Source organism: Oryx dammah, unplaced genomic scaffold (assembly GCF_014754425.2).
Source record: "Oryx dammah isolate SB20612 unplaced genomic scaffold, SCBI_Odam_1.1 HiC_scaffold_26, whole genome shotgun sequence".
Lineage (NCBI taxonomy): Eukaryota > Metazoa > Chordata > Mammalia > Artiodactyla > Bovidae > Oryx > Oryx dammah.
In genome coordinates this window covers 41,954,443-41,975,579 of record NW_024070210.1, presented here as the reverse complement: position 1 = coordinate 41,975,579, position 21,137 = coordinate 41,954,443, and the positions used below count along the sequence as shown (strand labels likewise).

Below are 21,137 nucleotides of genomic sequence, written 5' to 3'. Positions count from 1 at the left end.
CACTTACCAGCAGATTTGAGCACTGCTGAGGCAGATGACTATATTGGTTTCCTATTGCTGGTGTAAAAGCCATCATGAAGTTAGAGGCTTAAAGAAATGGAAATTCATTGTTTTATAGTTATGTAGATCAGAAATCCAAAATGAGTCTTATGGGATTAAAATCAAGGTATCAACAGAGCTAATTTCTTTAAGAAAACCAAAGGGAGAAATCATCTCTCACATCTTCCAGTTTCTGGTGTCTGCCAGCCTTCCAAAATAGTAAATAGAATATTTTAAATCTTTAACATAAAAATCTGGTATCTTCCTGTGTGTAGTTACTCCCTGAGAGAAACTTAGTAGTCAAGTGACTTTAAGTCTAATAGAATACTGGTAGTGCTGTACATTAGTTGATATTCACTCAGGGCTTTACAATTGGGGTTCAGTTCAGTTGAGTCACTCAGTCATGTCCAACTCTTTGTGACCCCATGGACTGTAGCATGCCAGGCGTCCTTGTCCATCACCAACTCCTTGAGCTTGCTCAAACTCTTGTCCATCAAGTCGGTGATGCCATCCAACCATCTCATCCTCTGTCATCCCCTTCTCCTTCCACCTTCAATCTTTCCCAGCATCAGGGTCTTTTCCAATGAGTCAGTTTTTCACATCAGGTGGCCAAAGTATTGAAGTTGCAGCTTCAGCATCAATCCTTCCAATGAATATTCAGGGCTAATTTCCTTTAGGACTGACTGGTTGGATCTCCTTGAAGTCCAGGGGACTCTCATGAGTTTTCTCCAACACCACAGTTCAAAAGCATCAATTCTTTGGTGCTCAGCTTTCTTTAAAGTCCAACTCTCACATCCATATACAACTACTGGAAAAACCATAGCTCTGACTAAATAGACCTTTGCTTACAAAGTAATGTCTCAGCTTTTTAATAAGCTGTCTAGGTTGGTCATAGCTTTTCTTCCAAAAAGAAAGCTTTTATTCCAAGGAGCAAACAATATAGTATAACCTCAATAACAATTGGTGTTATGCTACATTAACTCACCTAAATGGACTTCAGTTATTTAAAAACATGCTTTTATTTCTCACCACACACACACAAAATGATAATTGCATGATGTAATAGAGGTATTAGCTGATGCTGTGGTGGTAATCATATTGCAAAATACAAATATATCAACATGTTGTACACCTTAAACTTACGCAGTATTATATGTCAAATATATTTCAATTATAAATGTATATATACTTTTTATTATAATGACTAGAAAGAGGATATACTTTTTCTGAAAGAGGATATCAATAACAGGGTAAAATGAAATAAGTGTAGAACCATTAAACCTTAACTGTTAACTTCATCTTTTATCCAAATTAAATTTTTTCCCCTGAATGCTAACAAATAGCTAAACTGATATGACTTTATTTTCAACTCTTCTTTGTTCATATTCTTCAGTTGTTGGAAGTGCAAAGAGGCAAAAAAGGTCAAAAACAAGTTATAAGGAGAAAAGGGGACATGTATTTCACAAACTCAATAACTTCTTTGGTATTTGAGATAATGTTACATGAAATATGAAATTATTTCAATATGACTCTGTTTTGGTAGGTGTATCCTGATTGTTTGGCACAAGCTATCTATGCAACATTCCTGGAAGCATTTCCAGAATCTGGTAATCTCTTTAATGATGAATTTAAAGAAGATCTAGGGAATAATATTTTTCTTTGGTTGTCAGGTATGAATGTCATTTAAGTACTGATCACTACTTTGGTACCTAAAACTTTTGAATTGCAGTGTTTTCTTTACTCTAGTCAAAAATTTTGTAGTTCTTTGTCTTACAAAACAGAATATTGATGTCTGTGTTTCAAAATAATGATGATTTTCTTCTGAAAACTATGTTATAATAAAATTAATCACTTATTAACTTTAGAAGGCAAAGAATATTATAGGCAGTGGAATTCTTGTAGAAACCAAAACTGCCACAGAAAGAAAACTGTATGATACATATTTTATATTTGTAAAAGAAGTATTTCAAGCTGCTTCTTTTAGAACACTGCTGGCATTTTTATAGCAGATAATACTGGGTAAATTCTAGAGCTAACTGAATTATTTATATAACATACCATCATTAATCAAGGGGAAAAAATGTTTGAATCATGATGTGTGTGTGTGTGTGTGTGTGTGTGTGGGTGGGTGTGTGTGTTTGTCTGTGTAGGTGGGAGTTCAGTCAGTTATATCCAACTCTTTGAGACCCCATGGACTGCAGCACACCAGGCTTCCCTGTCCATCACCAACTCCTAGAGTTTACTCAAACTAATGTCCATTGAGTGGGTGATGCTATCTAACCACCTCATCCTCTATTGTCCCCTTGTCTTCCCACCTTCAATCTTTCCCAGCATCAGGGTCTTTTCCAATGAGTCAGTTCTTCACATCAGGTGGCCAAAGTATTGGAGTTTCAGCTTCAGCATCAGTCCTTTCAATGAATATTAGGACTGATTTCCTTTAGGATGGACTGGTTGGATCTCCTTTGCAGTCCAAGGGACTCTCAAGAGTCTTCTCCAACACCACAGTTCAGAAGCATCAATTCTTCAGCACTCAGCTTTCTTTATGGTCCAACTTTCACATCCATACATGGCTACTGGAAAAACCATAGCTTTGACTAGACAGACCTTTGTTGGCAAAGTAATGTCTCTACTTTTTAATAAGCTGCCTAGGTTGGTCATAACTTTTTTTCCAAGGAGCAAGTGTCTTTTAATTTCATGGCTGCAGTCACTATCTGCAGTGATTTTGGAGCCCCCAAAAATAAAGTCTGACACTGTTTCCACTGTTTCCCCATCTATTTCCCATGAAGCGATGGGACCAGATGCCATGATCTTCGTTTTCTGAATGTTGAGCTTTAAGCCAACTTTTTCACTCTCCTCTTTCACTTTCATCAAGAGGCTTTTTAGTTCCTCTTCACTTTCTGCCATAAGGGTGGTGTCATCTGCATATCTGAGGTGATTGATATTTCTCCTGGCAATCTTGATTCCAGCTTGTGTTTCTTCCAGCCCAGTGTTTCTCATGAATGTACTCTGCATATAAGTTAAATAAGCAGGGTGACAATATACAGCCTTGATGCACTCCTTTTCCTATTTGGAACCAGTCTGTTGTTCCATGTCCAGTTCTAACTGTTGCTTCCTGACTTTCATTATAGGTTTCTCAAGAGGCAAGTCAGGTGGTCTGGTATTCCCATCTCTTTCAGAATTTTCCACAGTTTATTGTGATCCACACAGTCAAAGGCTTTGGCATAGTCAATAAAGCAGAAATAGATGTTTTTCTGGAACTCTCTTGCTTTTTCGATGATCCAATGGATGTTGGCAATTTGATCTCTTGTTCTTCTGCCTTTTCTAAATCCAGCTTGAACATCTGGAAGTTCATGGTTCACGTACTGTTGAAGCCTGGCTTGGAGAATTTTGAGCATTACTTTCTAGCATGTGAGATGAGTGCAGTTGAGCATTCTTTGGCATTGGTTTTCTTTGGGATTGGAATGAAAACTGACTTTTCCAGTCCTGTGGCCACTGCTGAGTTTTCCAAGATGGAGAAGCTCTATACAGTCAGCAAAAACAAGACTGGGAGCTGACTGTGGCTCAGATCATGAACTCCTTATTGCCAAATTCAGACTTAAATTGAAGAAAGTAGGGAAAACCACTAGACCATTCAGGTATGACTGAAATCAAGTCCCTTAAAACTATATTATAAGTAGGAGTGGCAGAACTTAAAACACTGAAGGGAAGTAAAATTCCATCTTGAAGTACTTAGCTGGGAGATTTAGGCACTTAGGTTTAAAACTAAGGTATTGGAGAGAAAAAATCTCTCCAATATTTTTTCTGAAGGCTACTATACCATTATGGACTACCAGAAGTTACTGACTGTTCTCAAGTACTGAAAAGTGAGTGAAGTCTAGTTCTTCTCATAAAACTTTCTGTTTTTGACTACTCTTTTATAATTGTTTTGTGTCAATTCTTAGTAGCCAAACCATTTCTTTTTTTAAATTTTATTTATTATTATTTTTTATTTTATTTTACAATATATATTGGTTTTGCCACACATCATATATATGGAATTTAGAAAGATGGTAATGATAACCAAACCATTTCTATAAGGAAATGTTTCATGTTTTAAGGAAGGAGTCCATGGGAGGTAAACTCTAAAAAACAACCTGGAGCACCAGCCCCCTCCATCTATACACATAAGACAGGAGTCTCCTAATTACAGAGAAAAATCCAATTAATTCAAATATAAGAAATAAAAAGAGAATGAGCAAAGCATTCAGACCAAAAAAGAAATATACCATAAGAGAAAAAGTGAAGAACAGAGCAGATTTCCTCCAGACCTGTTATAGACCGCATTGTGTCCCCCCCCACCACAATTTCATATTGATTTCTCTATGTAAATATTATGAGTCACTTGCTTACTTAATCCTATTGTTTGAGTTTTATCATTCATTGTCTAGGGTTTTCAAGTCATCTATCGTATCATCTGCAAATATAGTTTTCATACTTCTTTTGCAACTGTTACGCTTTTAACTAGTTTCTGTGATGTATTCAAGCATGAATGTATGTAATATGCTGAGATGAGCAATAGCAATGAGTTAGGAGATTTATAAGGTAAATCCAGTGGGGATGTCTACTTTAGCCTGTCCCTATTGTTCACTTTTCATTCCAATCCCAAAGAAAGCCAATGCCAAAGAATGCTCAACTGCACTCATCTCACATGCTAGAAAGTAATGCTCAAAATTCTCCAAGCCAGGCTTGAACAATATGTGAACCGTGAACTTCCTGATGTTCAAGCTGGTTTTAGAAAAGGCAGAGGAACCAGAGATCAAATTGCCAACATCCTCTGGATCATCGAAAAAGCAAGAGAGTTCCAGAAAAACATCTATTTCTGCTTTATTGACTATGCCAAAGCCTTTGACTGTGTGGATCACAATAAACTGTGGAAAATTCTGAGAGAGATGGGAATACCAGACCACCTGACTTGCCTCTTGAGAAATCTGTATGCAGGTCAGGAAGCAACAGTTAGAACTGGACATGGAACAACAGACTGGTTCCAAATAGGAAAAGGAGTGCATCAAGGCTGTATATTGTCACCCTGCTTATTTAACTTATATGCAGAGTACATCATGAGAAACGCTGGGCTGGAAGAAACACAAGCTGGAATCAAGATTGCCGGGAGAAATATCAATCACCTCAGATATGCAGATGACACCACCCTTATGGCAGAAAGTGAAGAGGAACTAAAAAGCCTCTTGATGAAAGTGAAAGAGGAGAGTGAAAAAGTTGGCTTAAAGCTCAACATTCAGAAAACGAAGATCATGGCATCTGGTCCCATCGCTTCATGGGAAATACATAGGGAAACAGAGGAAATAGTGTCAGACTTTATTTTTGGGGGCTCCAAAATCACTGCAGATGGTGACTGCAGCAATGAAATTAAAAGACGCTTACTCCTTGGAAGAAAAGTTATGACCAACCTAGATAGCATATTCAAAAGCAGAGACATTACTTTGCTGACTAAGGTCCGTCTAGTCAAGGCTATAGTTTTTCCAGTGGTCATGTATGGATGTGAGAGTTGGACTGTGAAGAAGGCTGAGTGCCGAAGAATTGATGGACATGAGTCTGAGTGAACTCCAGGAGTTGGTGATGGACAGGGAGGCCTGGCGTGCTGCGATTCATGGGGTCGCAAAAAGTCGGACACGACTGAGCGACTGAACTGAACTGAACTGAACTGATTGGTCTTCAAAGCATTCTATACACTAACTGCCTGAGTTAAAGACAACAACACTAAATATAGATCCTGTATCTGATTTAAATATCAGAATAGATAGTTTGCTCACTTCTAGCCTGAATACATTTGTTTGCAAATGCATATTCTTTGAAAAAGTTGGCTTAAAACTCAACATCCAGAAAACTAGGATCATGGCATCTGGTCCCATCACTTCATGGCAAATAGATGGGGAAACAATGGAAACAATGGCAAATAGACTTTATCTTGGGGGGCTCCAAAATCACTGCAGATAGTGACTGCAGCCATTAAATTAAGACATTTGCTCCTTGGAAGAAAAGTTATGACCAACCTAGAAGAAAGGAAAGAAAGAAAGAAAGTGAACTCACTCAGTTGTATCCGACTCTTTGCGACCCCATGGACTGTAGCCTACCAAGCTCTTCTGTCCATGGGATTTTCCAGGCAAGAGTACTGGAGTGAGTTACCATTTCCTTCTCCAGAGGACCTTTCCTGATGCAGGGATCAAACCCTGGTCTCCCACATTGTAGGCAGATAGTTTTACCACCTGAGCCACCAGGGAAGACCACTCTAAACAACATGTTAAAAAGCGGAGGCATTACTTTGCCAAAGAGGTCCATCTAGTCAAAGCTATGGTTTTTCCAGTAGTCATGTATGGATGTGAGGGTTGGACTATAAAGAAAGCTGAGCACCAAAGAATTGACGCTTTTGAACTGTGATGTTGGAGAAGACTCTTGAGAGTCCCTTGGACTGCAAAGGAGATCCAACCAGTCCATCCTAAAGGAGATCAGTCCTGAATATTCATTGGAAGGACTGATGTTGAAGCTGAAACTCCAATACTTTGGCCACCTGATGTGAAGAACTGACTCATTGGAAAAGACCCTGATGCTGGGAAAGATTGAAGGTGGAAGGAGAAGGGGACAGATATGGTTGAATGGAATCACCAACTCAATGGACATGAGTTTGAGTAAACTCTAGGAGTTGGTGATGGACAGGAAAACCTAATGTGCTTCATTCAGTCCATGGGGTCGCAATGAGTCAGACATGACTGAGTGACTGAACTGAACTGATTCTTCCAACATAGGCTATTTATCGCTGTTGAACACTTGCTTCAGTACTTCTCTGTGGGCTGTGTCACCTTAGGAGAAAATATTTGTGTAGCAAAAAGATTGATATTTATTGCCTCTCCTTCACATCAGGCAGAGAAATGGTTTAAAGTGAAGGGTAGGTGTGGCTAAAATAGGAAGCTAAGGAATCCTTGGGATGAAACTCTACCTTAGCCTCAATGATGATATCGTATTGTAGTTCTACAAGGTGTTACCATTATGGGAAACTAAATAGAGGGCACAGGGATCTCTCTGTATTATTTGTTGCAAGTGCATGTAAATCTACACTCATCTCAGAGTTAAAAAAATTCAAACCTGCATTTTCTTAAGATAAAAGGTAACTGTGCAGGTGGAATTATATGAATATTCTGGACAACTACCAATATATACTAAAGCTAAACATATGTTAAATTTGGACTAGCATATTTCTGACTCTCAGGTACATAACCTCCAGGAATCTACATATTTCTGTATACCAAAAGTACAAAATGTTCATAACAGTGCTATTTATATAATAATCAAAATGAACTGTCCAAATCCCCACAATAATATAAAATTTAGATAAACTGTGGAGTATTCATATACTGAAATACTGCCAGCAATGAGGATGAGTGAACTATAATCATATACAGTAGTAAACAAATCACACAAACAAGGTTGAGGGACCAGGCACAAAAAGGTAGATCCTGTATGAGTTCTTTGATACCAAGTTCAAAATCTGACAAAACTAGTCCATGGTGTTAGAAGCTGAATATTTTGTTTCTGAGGGCTGGTAACATGGACACTATGTATTAAACTTGAGAAGATTCACTGACCTGTACATAATTGTTCATTTTTATTTTTATGCATGGATAAGAATTTAAGTTGAAAACAAAGGCAGTAGTGGTAGCTGCACTAGAGCCTCTATGATTTATTTAACATGAATGTGTTTGTACAGATTTCTGTCACAATGTTTTTTCTCACATTGCATGTCTATCAAGACTCACATGTTTTCTGAGTTCTATGCTCATAAATGACCTTTCACCTTTTACTATGATTTTATCTTTCACTGTGGTTAATTACTTTGTTTTGGCTAGAGCACTTGTTGAAGGAATTTAAAAGACATTTTTCTTATTTCTTTGTTGGAGAAATATTTATATCATAGATCTAAAATACTTAATTCAGTTTCTCCTCCTTAATATATGAAAAATTCTATTTTAAAGATGAAGTCATTGCTTTATTTGTTTCTTTGCATTATGTTCACTTTGATTACTTACATTGTCAGTTGGCTTTCATTTTAGTTCGTTTTACACAGTTTTTTTTTTTGTTCCCCAGAGTTCCTTATTTGTTGTTGTTGTTTAGTTGCCAAGTCATGTCTGACTCTTTGTGACACCATGGACTATAGCCCCACCAGGCTTCTCTGTCCATGGGATTTCCCAGGCAAGAATACTGGAGTCAGTTGCCATTTCCTTCTCTAGGGGACCTTCCCAACCAAGGGATCGAACATGTACTGGCAGGTGGATTCTTTACCACTGAGCCACATGGGAAGCCTAGAGATCCTTATATACAATAAGAAAAAAGCACCAGAGCTTGTATTAATTTCCTATCACTGATGCAACAAATTACTACTTAGTTTCAGTTCAGTTCAGTTCAGTTCAGTTCAGTCACTCAGTTGTGTCCGACTCTTTGTGACCCCATGAATCAGCACGCCAGGCCTCCCTGTCCATCACTGTCTCCTGGAGTTCACTCAGACTCATGTCCATCGAGTCGGTAATGCCATCCAGCCATCTCATCCTCTGTTGTCACCTTTTCCTCCTGCCCCCAATCCCTCCCAGCATCGGAGTCTTTTCCAATGAGTCAACTCTTCACATGAGGTAGCCAAAGTACTGGAGTTTCAGCTTTAGCATCATTCCTTCCAAAAAACACCCAGGGCTGATCTCCTTTAGAATGGACTGGTTGGATCTCCTTGCAGTCCAAGGGACTGCTATCTAGGTTGGTCATAACTTTCCTTCCAAGGAGTAAGCGTCTTTTAATTTCATGGCTGCAATCACCATCTGCAGTGATTTTAAAGCAACATAAATATATTATCTTAGAGTTCTGAAAGTCATAGGTCCAAAATGACTTTCACTAAGGTAAAACCAAGATGTTGGGAGAGCTGTGTTATTCTAGAGGCTCTAGGGAAAATCTCTGTAGCTTTTCAGAAGCTGTTTCCATTTTTTGCCTCATAACCTTTCATTATCAAAGCCCACAATGACTAGTCATCTTTCTCATATTTCATCATTCTAATACTGACTCTTCTACCTCCCTCTTCCATATCTATGACTCTTCTGAGTACAATGGGCTCACCTGGACAAGCCAGCATATTGTCCATATTTTAAGGCTAGCCAGTTATTAACTTAATTCTGTCTGCGTCCTTAATTCCTCTTTGCCATGTAACATAACATATTCACCATTTGGGAACATTAAGATATGGAAGACTTTGGAGGATACTTCTGCCTAGTATAGAGACACATTAAGATTTTGTATGATCGGCTAGGTTTTAGCACAAGCTTTATGACTGTCCTATGTGGCAGCTTTACAGTGAGTAAGATGAAGTTTTGTGCTTTGACTTCTGGCTTCTGCTTAGGATGTAAAAAACTAAAATGATATTACTTCCACTCTTCTACCTGAAAACACTAAACTATCTGCAAATTTGAAACTTTCCTGGAACCCAGCAGAGGTTCCAAGGCAGTGAACTCAAAATCTACAGAAAGACAGGTGCCTCCAAGGGAAGACCAGATGTCAGCACTTGTTCACGTGGGACAGATGCAGCTAGATGCCATAAAAAGGCAGTAAGAAGAATTTAGCCAAAATTTCTAATGAATTACTTAGAGCTGAGTATGGTCTAGTGTGACCATATAGGACACTTAGGAGCTTCATAAACAAGGAGGAAGTTGACATAACAAGTTTATCTCCAGATATTTTATAAGTAATAATTGAGGATGGTATGACAGTCTTAAGAAAGCCTGGGGGAATATAAGAGAAACCACTACAAAAAAGGCATTAAGCCTTGCCTGGACCCTTCTCTTCTGTCTCCTCTGTGTTAACAACAACAGCAAGCTTTAAGTCACAGCAGGAGGAGGGAGAGAGGTTGCGGGGAGGAAGGGCAGCAAATCCAGTTGCCCTTAGTGAAGGAGTGGAGATGCAACTCACCCCAGAAACAGAACTACCTATCAAAAGACAAAGAAATAATCAGAGCCAGTTTCAGATAAGGCACAGGTATTAGAATATTAGACAGAAAATTTCAACTACCTATGATTAATGTGGTAAGTGCTCAAGTGGAAAAGATGGATAACATGTATGATCAGATATGTAACTTGAGTGAAACATGGAAACTAAACAAAGAAGGCCACATAGACCAATGGAAGAAAAGTGAGAACCCAGAAATAAACCCTCACAAACACAGTCAACTAATATTTGACAAAGAAGCCAAGAATACTCAGTAGGAATATGATAATCTCTTCAATGCATGGCATTAGGAAAGCTGAATCACCACATGTAATGAAATTTGACTCCTATCTTATTGTTGTCCAGTTGCTAAGTTGTGTCCCACTCTTTGCAACCCCGTGGACTGCAGCACACAAGGCTTCCCTGTCCTCCAGTATCTCCCAGAGTCTGCTCAAACTCACATCCATTGAGCAGTGATACCATCCAACCATCTCATCCGGTGTCACCTGCTTCTCCTCCTGCCCTCAGTCCTTTCCAGCATCAGGGTCTTTTCCATTGAGTCAGCTCTTTGCATCAGGTGGCCAAAGTATTGTAGCTTTAGCATCAGTCCTTCCAATGAATATTCAGGGTTGATTTTCCTTAGGATTGACTAGTTTGATCTCCTTGCTGTCCAAGGGATTCTCACAAATCTTCTCAAGCACCACAGTTCGAAATCATCAATTCTTCAGTGCTCAGCCTCTTATTGTCCGATTCTCACATTCATACATGACTACTGGAAAAACCATAGCATTGACTGTATGAACCTTAGTCAGCAAAGTGACATCTCTGCTTTTTAATATGCTGTCTAGGTTTGTAGTAGCTTTTCTTCCAAGGAGCAAGTGTCTTCTGATTTCATGGCTGAAGTTACCATCTACAGTGATTTTGGAGCCCAAGAAGAGAAAATCTGTCACTGTTTTCACTTTTCCCCCTTTTATTTGCCATGAAGTGATTGGACTGGATGCCATGATCTTAGTTTTTTGCATGTTGAGTTTTAAGCCAGCTTTTTCACTTTCCTCTTTAATCCTCATCAACAGGCTCTTTAGATCTTCCTTGCTTTTTGCCAGTAGAGCAGTAGCATCTGCATATATGAGGCTGTTGATATTTCTCCCAGCAGTTCTTGATTCCAGCTTACTATTGATCCAGCATGGCATTTTGCATAATGTACTCTGCATATAAGTTAAATTAGCAGAGTGACAAAATACAGCCTTGACATACTTCTTTCCCAATTTTGAACCAATCTGTTGTTCCCTTTCTGGTTCTGACTGTTGCTTCTTGACCTATATACAGGTTTCTCAGAAGGCAGATAAGGTGGTCTGGTATTCGCATCTCTTTAACAATTTCCCAATTTGTTGTAATCCACACAGTCAGAGGCTTTAGTGTAGTCAATGAAGCAAATGTTTTTCTGGAATTCCCTTGCTTTTTCTATATCACTCACAAAAATTAACTTCAAATGGAGGAAGGAACTGAAACCATAAAACTCTTAAGAAGAAAACGTAGTGGAAAAGCTCCTTAGTATATGTCTTGGCAATAATTTTTTGGATATGATATCAAAAGCACAAGCAACAAAAGCAAAAATTAGTAAATGAAACTACATCTAACTAAAAAGCTTCTGCACAGTAAAAAAAAATCAACAAAATGCAAAAGGAATTTATTAAATATATGTGCAAATCATATTTTATAAGTGATTGATACCCAAAAGCTAAAAGGAACTCAATTCAATAGCAAAATAAACAAACAAAAAAACTATCTGATTTTTTTATTTTATAATATGCTTTATTTTATTCTATTATTTTTTTTTTAATTTTTATTTTTACTTTATTTTACATTACAATACTGTATTGGTTTTGCCATACATTGACATGAATCCACCATGGGTGTACATGAGTTCCCAATCCTGAACCCCCTCCCACCTCCCACCCCATATCATCTCTCTGGATCATCCCCGTGCACCAGCCCCAAGCATCCTGCATCCTGTATCGAACATAGACTGGCGATTCATTTCTTACATGATAGTATACATGTTTCAGTGCCATTCTCCCAAATCATCCCACCCTCTCCCTCTCCCTCAGAGTCCAAAAGTCCGTTCTATACATCTGTGTCTCTTTTGCTGTCTCGCATACAGGGTTATCATTACCATCTTTCTAAATTCCATATATATGTGTTAGTATACTGTATTGGTGTTTTTCTTTCTGGCTTACTTCACTCTGTATAATCGGCTCCAGTTTGATCCATCTCATTAGAACTGATTCAAATGTATTCTTTTTAATAGCTGAGTAATACTCCATTGTGTGTATGTACCACAGCTTTCTTATCCATTCATCTGCTGATGGACATCTAGGTTGTTTCCATGTCCTGGCTATCATGAACAGTGCTGCAGTGAACATTGGGGTACCCGTGCCTCTTTCTATTCTGGTTTCCTCGGTGTGTATGCCCAGCAGTGGGATTGCTGGGTCATATGGCAGTTCTATTTGCAATTTTTAAGGAATCTCCACACTGTTCTCCATAGTGGCTGTACTAGTTTGCATTCCCACCAACAGTGTAAGAGGGATTCAGTGCAATCCCTATCAAGCTACCAGCGGTATTGTTCACAGAACTAGAACAAATAATTTCAAGATTTGTATGGAAATACAAAAAAACCTTGAATAGCCAAAGCAATCTTGAGAAAGAAGAATGGAACTGGAGGAATCAACTTGCCTGACTTCAGGCTCTACTACAAAGCCACAGTCATCAAGACAGTATGGTATTGGCACAAAGACAGAAATATAGATCAATGGAACAAAATAGAAAGCCCAGAGATAAATCCACACACATATGGACACCTTATCTTCGACAAAGGAGGCAAGAATATACAATGGAGTAAAGACAATCTCTTTAACAAGTGGTGCTAGTAAAACTGGTCAACCACTTGTAAAAGAATGAAACTAGATCACTTTCTAACACCGTACACAAAAATAAACTCAAAATGGATTAAAGATCTAAACGTAAGACCAGAAACTATAAAACTCCTAGAGGAAAACATAGGCAAAACACTCTCCGACATAAATCACAGCAGGATCCTCTATGATCCACCTCCCAGAATACTGGAAATAAAAGCAAAAATAAACAAATGGGATCTAATTAAAATTAAAAGCTTCTGCACAACAAAGGAAACTCTAAGCAAGGTGAAAAGACAGCCTTCTGAATGGGAGAAAACAATAGCAAATGAAGCAACTGACAAACAACTAATCTCAAAAATATACAGGCAACTTATGTAGCTCAATTCCAGAAAAATAAACGACCCAACCAAAAAATGGGCCAAAGAACTAAATAGACATTTCTCCAAAGAAGACATACAGATGGCTAACAAACACATGAAAAGATGCTCAACATCACTCATTATCAGAGAAATGCAAATCAAGACCACAATGAGGTACCATTTCACACCACTCAGAATGGCTGCGATCCAAAAGTCTGCAAGCAATAAATGCTGGAGAGGGTGTGGAGAAAAAGGAACCCTCTTACACTGTTGGTGGGAATGCAAATTAGTATCTGATTTTAAAAATAGAGGAACTGAAGACATTTTTCCAAAGAAGACATACTGATGTCCAACAAGTACAGGAAAAGATGTTCAGCATCACTAATCACCAGGGAAATGCTAGTCAAAACCACAGTGAGATATCACGTCACACCTGGTAGAATGGCCATTTTCAAAGTGACTACAAATAACAAATATTGATGAGGATGTGAAGAAAAGAGAACCCTTGTTGTTGGTCAGAATGTAAATTGGTAGAGCCACTGTGGAAAATAGTATGGAGGTTCATCAAAAATGAAAACTAGAGCTACTGCGAAGTCAGCAGTCCCACTTCTAGCAGCAAGACTGCATCTTTCTCCTGAGCTCCTGCCAGGCTGTGGTGTGGAGTGAGGGGAACTGGGCATTTGACCTTTGGACTGGGAAGTGTGATGAGGTGGCTGCCATCTGTGCAAGTCTCTCGCTGCTCTGATTGTTAGCAATCTGACACACACACCCACCTCGCAAGTAAGAGTCTAGGCTTCTCCAGCTCTCCCATCTGTCTCAGTGGATTTCCCGGCAGACAAGGGGGCTCCCTGGGGCAAGGATCCACCTGTGTGGACCCACCCTAACGCCTTTCCCTCCCCCTGCAATTCTGCCCAGTTACATGGAGATCTTTCTTGCAGTTTTGGCTTTATAAAAGATATTCTGCTGGTTTCCAATTAGTTGTTTGTTTGTTTTGTCTTCCATGTGTAGATATATTTTGGATGTGTTTGTGAGAAGTGAGCTCCATGTCTTCCTACTCTGACATTGATCCCCCATTCAATAAAAAACTATCTTTTAAATATCCTGATCTGTTGACCTTTCTATACCCCAGATTTTCCACTAATATGCTATATATTTTAAAACACAGACAATATTGAGAAACATTCAAATGAATCATTTTGAATATTTTATCTAGTGGCAACTAATGTAAAATAAGCAATGACCAAATTTTAAAACTCTTCGAAAATTCCAATTTGATATCAAAATATAACAAATAATCCTCATTGAATACTTACTGCTGGGAAAATACTGGATATATTTTATGAGTATGTCAGTGTATGTTAATATGTTTATTATATTTTAATGTTTGTTTTTATATTCATGTTTCCCAGTTACTGAATGCTTTAATATATACAAACTCAATTAACCATCAGAATAAGCATATGAAGTATACTAAGGAATTTATATTGTTCTCATTTTTACTGCTGAGGATATAAATGTTTTGTGTAGTTAAATCAATTATTCAACCCTACACAGCTTTTGGAACAAAAGTGGAACTTTTTAAATAGAATTTATTTTTATTACTTTTAGAGTGCTATAATCTATTCAAAAACATTATTTTGAAAATAATAGATACAGAGAGGGAAAAATTTTAAATGGAATCATCTATTGATTGTTGCTCACAGGCAATCATGTTAACAATTAAGCTATAGTCACACATCTGTATAAGGTAAAATTGTCCTTCACATAAAAACAATACTATGATTACTTTTATATGTTAATAAATACTTACAAGGTAACTTTTTATGGATACTTCATGATCCACTGTTTGGATGTACTATTGTTGGATATTTAGGTCCTTTCAAGTTTTCACAATGTTAATCTCTCCTTGTGTCTGTTTATAAACTTAGCTTGTATTTTTGAGTCAGAAGGGTATATATCATGTTATCTCTTTTCTGATTCACTGTCTTATATGATGAGACATTAACATTTCTATATAGAGATTCCCTCATTTGAAACCTAAGACTGGCAGTTCTCACAGGACTGTTGTGAGAATTAAATGTATAATACTCAAAAAAAGGCTTCAATAGAATATGTTTTTAAAATAGTAATTTCTTTGGTTAAATATACATTTTGTATTAACAGGTTTACCACCTCAAAAAGGATTTTGGACCCACTGGAAACTGAAAGAACTCTCTACAACAACCATTCATGGTAGCAGGAAAATGCCTTCAAAAACTATAAAGGACATGATTGCTAGAAATCAAGAGCGCATATCAGCTTGTAAGTAAATTTATTATATATTGCTTACTGAAATAGCCAAAATCAAGTATATCATTATTCATTTATCAGAATTTTTTAATGATTATTTTCTGGTGAGAGTCTTAAAATAACATTTAATTTATAGATGGGTATTATAGTAATTTGAATACTGTTTTACGTTTTTAGTTTTTCATTATAAAAATTACATGTACTTAAGTCCTTTTCTCATTTGCACTTATTATGATTTTGATAATAATTTCAGGGAACTTCTCAGGTATAAGAATGCTACAAATACTCTTACTTTTTGGCTGTATTGCTAACTGGTTAATAATGTGTTTTACCAATAGATAAGCTTAAAATGTTTTATTCAGTAAATTTAAATAATGCCTTTGTAGAGTGTCGGTTTTGTGGCATATTTATCAGGACTTACTTAACCTAATACGAAAAAACAATCTACCTGCTTTTATCTAGTACTTTTTAATTTCCATTTTTATTCAATTCTTTAATCCACTTGTGGTTTATTTGTTACAAGGGAGATAGTTGGATTCCAGTATTTTGTTTCCAAATGCTCACTTTTTAGATAATCCACTTACAGACTACTTAAAATACCAATTAACATGGATACATTTTTGTGTTCTCTTCTACCTGCCAAATTTCTGAGACAAGACCAAACTTCTTAGTTACTCTCTATTAATAAGCACTTTAAGGCAAGCTCATGTCTCTAATTTATACTGTATTTCAATACTAAACACTGGTCTGGTGCTCAGGCCTCATTACTGACCAACTAAACAGAATCTCAGACTCAGTATTTTTTTTAAAGGTACTCAGATGACTTCAATTTGCAGGCAAAGTTAAGAACTCCTAGCGTAAAGGGAAATACCTTTCCATTTTACTACTTGATATAGGCTGGTGGAAGGAGGGACTAACCTCCTCAACCTACTCCTCTGAAAATTCTCTCTTCAGTTTTTTATTCTAAAATTGTTTAATTGGTTAATTACTGCTTTTCTGATTAGTACTTTGGTTTTTTGCCACTCTTATCTCTATAGATAGCATTCTGTCTGATTTCTGTCTTTTAGTAGTTATGTGAAATTTCTTATTTGCTAATGTTACCCTGGTTTTTATAGAACTTCATACATATTTGTTATTTTGTATAGAAAGAGAGATAATTTACTATTTTGACCCAATGTTAAACATCTCTTTTTGCTTCTTAGTCTTACATGTGAAAAATAACTTGTAAAAATAGAAAATTAAGGGACTTTAAATTTTTTCAAGTTTTAACTTACAGAAAAATGTTAAAAATAGTGTAAGGAACTCCCATATATCCTTTATCCACCTGTTGTTTGAATTTGTTCTATTTGTTTTATCATTCTCCTTTTTTATATAAGCATTTAAAGCTATAAATTTCCCCAATTACTGTTTCAGCGACTTTCTGCAAATTTTGATGTTATATTTTCATTGTCATTTAATTCAGAATATTTTCTAATATCCAGCATAATTTCTGTTTTGATCCATGGGTTATTTAGAAGTATATTACTTAATTTTTTTTAATTTAGGTTTTTTCTGGATATCTTAAAATTACTGATTTCTACTTTAAAAAAATAGTGATCTGATCTACTTTTAAAAATAATGATTTCTACTTTTAAAAATAGTGATCTGTACAGTCTTTGTAGTGCATTGAGATTTGTTCTATAGTACAGTACATGATCTGTCTTGGTAAACATTCCATGTGCACATGAGAAGAATATATATTCTGCAATTATTTTGTCTCAATTAGATCAAGGTGATTTATCGTGGCTCAGATGGTAAAAGCATCTGCTTGCAATGTGGGAGACCCTGGTTCAGTCTCTGGGCGAGGAAGATCCTCTGGAGAAGGAAATGTCAACTCACTCCAGAACTCTTGCCTGAAAAATTCCATGGATGGAGGAGCCTGGTGGGCGCCAGTCCATGGGGTCGCAAAGAGACGCAACTGAGCAACTTCACTTTCACTTTTCACTTCAGATCTTCTATATCAGGGTTCAGTAAACTATTGCCTATGGACCACATCTGGCCTATGAGCTAAGAATGATTTTCCCATTTTCAAGGGTTGTAAAATGACAAAACATTAACGAATATACTACAGAGGTCATATGCAGCCCACAAAGCCTAAAATATTGGATTATCTGGCCCTTCATAGAAGAAGTTTGCTAACTCTGGTTCTGTATCTTTATGATATTTTATTTAATTGTTCTGTTTATTTCTGAGAGGTGATATTAAGATCTCCAACTACAATTGTAGAATTATCTATTTCTCTCCTTAATTCTGTTGATTTTTGCTTTATGCATTTTTAAGTTATTTGGTACATATACATTCATGTATTATGTTTTCCCTTTAATCATTATATTTCTTTGTATCTATGATAATTCTACTGAGTGCTATTCTGTCTGTTAATACAGCCATTTCAGCTTGCTTTTGTTTGAGTTCTGCATAGTGCCTCTTTTCCCATCATTTTACTTACAGCTTCTTTGTGTTTTATGTTTAAAGTATACCTCTTATACATAAGATATAGTTGAATCTTGGGGTTTCTTTAAGTCTTACAATTTCTTCCTTTTAATTGGAGTGATTACTTCATTACATTCAACATAACTATTGAGTCAGTTCAACATAACTATGGTTAGGTTTGTTTTACCATGTTCCTGTTTGTTTTCAGTTTTATCTCACCTGTTTTTTGTTTTTCAGTTCCCCTTCTTTATCTTCATTTGGTTAACCAAATATTTTTAGTATTCCATTTTTATTCCTCTATTGGCTATTTGCATTGTGATTGCCTTAATGATTTCAAACACATCCTTAAATTATTGAAATCCTACTTAAAGTTAATGTTATGCTATTTCACTAAAATGTAGGAATTTGGAGAATGATAATTACATGTACTCCACTCCTCTTTGTCCTTTGTGCTATGGTTGTCACATATATTAGAATATCTACATAAATAATGGCCTCACATTATCTGGTGTTAGGATTTTTGCTCCAAATAACTACATGGTTTATTTCACCTTTATTGAGATCTAATTGATGTACAATAAACCACACATATTTAGAATATAAAATTTGACAATTTGACATATATATAAACTCATGAGACTATCACAACTTTCAGGATAAGAAACATATCCACCATTCCCAAAACTTCCTTAGACTTTTTTTGTAATTCCTCCCTCCTTCTCAATCCCCAGGCAATTCCTCATGTGAGCTTTGTCAGTACAGGTTAGTTTGCATTTTCTAGAATTTCATGTAAATGAAATCATAGAACATGTGCTATCTTTGGTTGGCATTTTCTACTCTGCATAATTATTTTGAGATTCATTCATCTTGTTGCATGTATTAATAGTTTGTTACCCTGTATTTTGCCGAGTCCATAGTAAGGATATACCACAATTTCTTTATCTGTTCACAGGTGGGTAGACATCTGCATTGTTTCCAAGAAAAGTTATTATAAGCTTACTTATAAGCTATTACAAGTAAAGCTGCTGTTAATATTCATTACAAGTCTTTGTGTAAACACAGAATTTATCTTTAATAAACCTCTAGTAGTGGAAGTCTGGGTACTGTAGGAAGTGCATTACAGCAATTTAAGAAATTGCCAAATTTATCTAAAATTTTACTTCCTACCAGTATACAAGTTTTAATACTCTTCTTCCTTGTTAACACTTTGTATAATCTTTTAATTTTATCCATGCTTGTGGGTTATACTGATATTTGCTGCTGCTGCTGCTGCTAAGTCACTTCAGTCATCTGACTCTGTGCGACCCCATAGACGGCAGCCCACCAGGCTTCCCTGTCCCTGGAATTCTTCAGGCAAGAACACTGGAGTGGGTTGCCATTTCCTTCTCCAATGCATGAAAGTGAAAAGTGAAAGTGAAGTCGCTCAGTCATGTCTGACTCTTAGCGACCCCATGGACTGCAGCCTACCAGCCTCCTCTGTCCATGTATTTTCCAGCCAAGAGTACAGGAGTGGGGTGCCATTGCCTTCTCCGATACTGGTATTTAGCTAGGTTTTATTTTGATTTCTCTAATAACTAATTATGATGAGCTTCTTTTCATGTGCTTTTTTGCCATCTGTAGGTCTTCTTTGCTGAAATGTTTATTTCAGTCTTTTGGCTATTTTTATTTGGTTGTTTGTGTTCTTTTAATTCTGTTATAACAGTTCTTTATATATTCTAGATATGTTCTTTAACAGATATGTATTTTATAAATATTCTTTTATAATCTGTGATTCCCTTTTTATTTTATAATAGTGTCTTTTGAAAGACAAAATTATATAGTATGGTGAAATCAAATTTATCATTTTTTCCAATATAGTTTGTGCTTTCTGTTTCATATTCAAGAATATTTTAGGAAGCTTAATTTCAGTCAAGATTTTCTCCCATATTTTCTTCTAGAAATTTTATAGTATATAATTTTATAGATTAAAACTGTAGCTCTTACATTGAGGACTCTAATTCATTTTCAATAATTTTTGAAAATTATGTGAAGTAAGCATTGAGGATCATTTCTTTGCATATTGTTCTAGAACCATTTGTTGAAAAGATTATCTTTGCCCATTGAATTACCTTGGAACTTCTGTCAAAAAAGCTTTTGACAACACTTGTATTGGCCTATGCCTAAATACACACTTGTACTCTAAATTTTGTTTTGGTGATGCCAATACTAAACTAACCTTGATAAATGTAGTTTTATAACATGTCTTGGAGTCAGGTATTATAAATTCTCCACCTTTGTTCTTCTTCTAAAAACATTATTTTGGTTATCCAGAGTCTTTTCATTTCTGTATAATTTTAAACCACTTACAGTATTTAAAGTATATACTCTGAAATTTTAATTGAAACTAGGTTAAATCTATCAACTCAAGAAGCATTGACATGTTAACAATACTGATTTTCCACTCCATGAACATAGAATATTTCATCTATTTAGGACTTATTTCATTTACCTCAGCAATATTTTCTGGTATTTTTTCTGTATAGATGCTGCACACATCTCTCAAGTAATATTGCATATGGTATTTTTAATTTCAGTTCCTAATTTTTCATTGATAATATATAGAAAATATGATAGAAAAATACTTTTGTGTTGATTTTATATCCTGCAGTCTTACCAAACTTTATTATTTTTAGTAGCCTTCTTAGATTTCTTAAGATTTTCTTCATGGACATTCATGTCATCTGAGAATAAAGAGCATTTTTTTTCAATCTATAAGCATTTTATGTGTTTTACTTGCCTGTGGTTAAGATCTTTAAGAAGATGTTGACTAAAAGTGGTAAGAGCAGACATCCTTGCTTCATTCTTGATCTTGGATGAAAAATGTTAAATTTTTGCTAAAGTTTTTTATAGATGTCTTTTATCAGGTTGGGGTAGTTTCTTTCTCTTCCTCGTTTACTGAGAAGTTTTTGTTGTTCTTGTACTTTTTATAACAAATATATGTAGAATTTTGACAAATGCTTTTTAGCATTTGTTGAGATGAACATATTGTTTTTCTTTTTTGGTCTTTTGATATAGTGAATTA

The 21,137-nt window shown here is 36.1% G+C and overlaps 1 protein-coding gene across 1 annotated transcript in view; it reads left to right on the top strand.

The window, feature by feature from the left end:
• Window positions 1-21,137, top strand: part of FAM227B (family with sequence similarity 227 member B) — a 226,116-nt gene that overhangs the window by 39,569 nt on the left and 165,410 nt on the right. Inside the window, exons 10-11 of the mRNA XM_040227601.1 lie at window positions 1,583-1,709; window positions 15,482-15,619. Coding sequence (XP_040083535.1) covers window positions 1,583-1,709; window positions 15,482-15,619 — 265 coding nt within the window. The remainder of the gene's footprint in view (window positions 1-1,582; window positions 1,710-15,481; window positions 15,620-21,137) is intronic.